The sequence below is a fragment of the Protobothrops mucrosquamatus genome, unplaced genomic scaffold (genome assembly GCF_001527695.2).
Source record: "Protobothrops mucrosquamatus isolate PMUCROS unplaced genomic scaffold, P.Mucros_1.0 scaffold423, whole genome shotgun sequence".
Taxonomy (NCBI): Eukaryota; Metazoa; Chordata; class Lepidosauria; order Squamata; family Viperidae; genus Protobothrops; species Protobothrops mucrosquamatus.
Window position 1 is genome coordinate 313,497 of NW_015386751.1, and position 4,014 is coordinate 317,510.

General features: G+C 41.3%; 1 protein-coding gene across 1 annotated transcript in view; it reads right to left on the reverse strand.

Moving 5' to 3' along the window:
- The window catches only part of DGKA (diacylglycerol kinase alpha), a 30,412-nt gene that overhangs the window by 24,991 nt on the left and 1,407 nt on the right, over positions 1 to 4,014 (reverse strand). The window contains exons 2-4 of the mRNA XM_015816320.1: positions 3,393 to 3,469; positions 845 to 974; positions 548 to 628 (exon numbers count right to left, since the gene is read on the reverse strand). Coding sequence (XP_015671806.1) covers positions 548 to 628; positions 845 to 974; positions 3,393 to 3,469 — 288 coding nt within the window. The remainder of the gene's footprint in view (positions 1 to 547; positions 629 to 844; positions 975 to 3,392; positions 3,470 to 4,014) is intronic.

The window sequence follows — 4,014 nt, forward strand, 5'->3', positions numbered from 1 at the left end:
AAGAATTATAATTGTCCTAGATCAGGGGTGTCAAACTGCCGGCCCGCAGGCTGGACGTGTCACGCGGCAGCCGCGCCCACCCCATTGCCGGCAATGGCAAAACTGTCCCAATACGTTGTGCGATGTGATATGACGTCGCGAGTTTGACATGTCTGTCCTAGATAAATGGGAGGTGAACATGACTACCCAGAGCATACTAGAGAATGCTACCCTTCTGCATATCCAGCCAGTTAAATTCTCTTTCATAGAAAAGTGAGTAAAATTAATCAAAATTATATATACCTATGATAATATATTTGCCAGGTAACTCTTGAGAGGTGAAAATCACATTTATGTGTGTGAGAAGGAAGGGAGAGAGGAAGGAAGGAAGGAAGGAAGGAAGGAAGGAAGGAAGGCCAGAGCTATCATAATGACAGTAAGTTAGTTCTCTGTGCTGAAGAACTACCAAAATCTGATTTTCCCAGTCAAAATGTGCCTCCATCAAAAATCAAGCTCTGAACTGAATTTTGGCTGCTATTCTGCTCTCTTGATCCTTTGCAGTACTCACATTCCAGTTTATCTTCGGGCCTCCCACCTTCTAGCAGTGAGAAGTAACAAGAGACGTCATTGACGCAAACAAAGCCACTGGCTGAAAAGGAGAGAGTACACTGGGTTAAGATGTGTCAGTAATCCTTCATCCTCGGAACTGCTAGATATTCCGGCTGCCAAACCCGATCCTTATCAAAGAGATCCTTAGTAAAGATTGGATGGAGGGGGCAGAAATGATGCAAACCCACCCTCTTCTTCCCCAAACCTTCAGAGAAAGATCAATATTTTATGTGAGGCCATTTGCCAGACAGCATACCTGGCTCTTTTGTGGCTTGTCCTGCTGTGGTCTGGAAAGACATGAAGAGGTGACAGCAAAGTCCATCCGAGATTTCCTCTGCTTCCAAGTAAGTTTTCAGGAAGAGCTTGAAGCCTTCGAAGTCTATTAACTGAGAACAACATTATCAGAAAAATAAGGCAAAGCCAAAGAGAGAAGAACGCCAGGAATCACAACTATTGACATTCCCTATTGATTGTGCCAAAAGCAGAGCTTTGACTCAGCTAATAATGTGTCACTTCAGTGCTAGATATATTACTGCATGCAGGGAATGCTAAAAATGTTATTTTTCATTTTAATGGGAAGCAGGATGGCTGTTTCCCATTGTTCGGTTGCTACTGGAACTAATGAAATTGTGATTAATGGAACCAGAAGGAAATCACTGTATATACTTCAAACAAGAAGAACATGTGGAGTGATGGGGGTGGGGTGATGAGGGCAGGTTTAGGATAAGCCCTAGTGGAGCTGTTGAATGTCGGAATATAGGAAGGGAGGCTAGAGTTCATTTTTAGAATATAAGTCACCTTAAGTGTTCTATGTGAACAAAAAGATGGAATTTAAAGATACTAAAATAAATTGGTAAAATTGGCAAAAGGGAATTGGGGGGTCACAAACCCATATTTGACATTTTGGTTAAAAAGCAGATGAGACTGCAAGATCACACCCAGAGGCTGCAGAGAGGAGTGGCTGCCATATGACTGACTTCCGTACTTCTGAATGGGTTCAGTTTAGACGAGGGAACGAGAGAAATGTAAGATCTGAGAATAACGTAAGAGTTGGAGGATTCACCAACATCTCAGAAGGCAAGAATAAATCCTCAAATAATTGGTAGAATCAAAAGACAAATGCAAAGGCCACATTGGGGGGAGAGGGGGGAGCACACTAGGATGAATAGTGGAAAAAAATAAATTTAATTAATGAACAAAAGGAAGAGCCAGGAGCTCAACCAAGCTGCAGTACTGAATACTTGCGCTTAATCCCAAAACAATTGGAGCACCACTTGAACACTATTGGCATTGACAAATTCAACATCAGTCAATTGCAAAAGGCAGCTTTACTCAGACCAGCTTACATCCTGCAACGATAACTCTAAACCCGTCAAACACTAACGTCTGCCTAAGCCTGATCCTTGGAAAGACTCAGTAGGTGGATAAAAATGCCAAGTCCAGTCTCCAACATCTGATTGACTGTGCGATGAACCATAAAATAGCAACAATACTTCAGATTGTACTTGAAGTTATGCTTTCAGTTCTGGGCAAGAAACATTTTGAAAGGATGTAGGACAGGAGCTAGACAATGCAGTGCTTTCCAAATGTTTTGGCCTACAACTACTTCTTGCTATTGGTCATGTAGGCTAGAGCTGAATCCATAATACCATGTTGCCTACCACTGATACAGACATAATGAAAGTGGTTCAGAGGATGGCAACAAAGACACTTGGGAGTGCAGAAAATAAGTCTTAGGAAGAAAGATAAAAGATGAAATTTATAGCTGGTGAAGAGAAGACCAAGAAGGGGACATGAAAACCCCTCAGATACAAATTAACATACAAGAGTGGGTAAAGGGTTGTTCTCTGCTTCTGCGGCGAGTAGAAGCAGATCTAGATTGCAAAATAGATTATATGTGACAAATGAATCAATTACTTGGGGAGGGGACTCTTGTCTGCTGGAAATCCTCAATCAGAACCTGAGTGATTATCTTCTGACTCCAGTACTGGATTTCCTGCTCGGAACTGGGGATTGGGCTACAATGCCTACAAAGTCCTCGCTGTAATTCTATGGCTCTCTCTGCATAGCACAGCTGATCCAGTTAGTATCTTGCTTCCATATGCCATCATCAGCAGACCATTTGGAATAGCTGGGCCAGGCAGCAACCGTGTTAAAGCACCCCCACCCCCACCTGCTACAAAGGAGGTTGGAATACGATCATTTCTCTTCCCACTTCCTGCAATTTTTTATTTTCCTCCAGGAGGGAGATACGGAGATTGTACTACCCTGGATAGGCTCTAGAGAGCCACATTCTACCTTACTTGTTTCTGCTCCTTGTTCTCAACCCCAGTGTGACCAAAGATTAGTTGAAACCAAACAGCTACACACAGATGAACCATCTCTGTAAATGCAATTCCATTTTCTAGGACATTACCTTGATCATCGACACTGGGAGAGATCATTAACCTTTACAAAGTACGGTTATGATATGGCAGAGCGAATTGACAGAGGACTGGTTTAGTTGCAAATAAGATCAGGTCTCTTTGGAGGTAAATCTAATGCACTCTGGGTCAAACAGCTGAGTTTTAGAGTTTATATGACACTTTTCCTGCCTTTCCTGACATCCCGTGATGCAGTTAAGCACCATGGAAATCCAGAATTTATGTGTGAAAGACAGAAGACACCTAAAGCGGTACATAAGTTTGGAAAGATGTTGTATTGATTTGCAGGGTCACCCTGTCTGTAAACACTTAAGGCAAATATACAGCCTAGCAAGGCAAAAGATGGAGATGTTTGCAGGAAAGGAAGAGGAGGATACTCACATCCTCTTGCCGATGCTGAGACAATGTACCTTCTCCATAAAATTCCTTCAGCACATCTTGCACTTTCTTGCTGCTGTCTGTGGAGCAAGGAAAAATGAAGACTGACAAGGAAAACAAAAAGTGTAGGAATTCTGACACAGTACATGCTATAACCAAAAAGATGTATCAGGCACGACATTTGTATTGGCCAACAGTTAGAACTCTCTGAATTCTGTCCTAAGTAGTGTAAGAATCAGAGAGTTGCAGTGAGACATCCAATCCAGCTGATATTAGAATATTCTGAATTTAGGGTGTTAAAATACGAGGTATCTAACTTGTATCCTAGAACTAAGGAGAAACTGCCTGACAGTTAGAACAATTAACCAGTGGAACAACCTGCCTCCAGAAGCAGTGAATGCTCTAACACTGGAAGTTTTTAAGAAGAGACTGGACAGCCATTTGTCCGAAATGGTATAGGGTTTCCTGCCTGAGCAGGGGGTTGGACTTGATGACCTCCAAGGTCCCTTCCAACTTTATTATTATTATTATTATTATTATTATTATTATTATTATTATTATTATTATTATTATTATTATTATTATTATTATTATTATTATTATTATTATTATTATTATTATTATT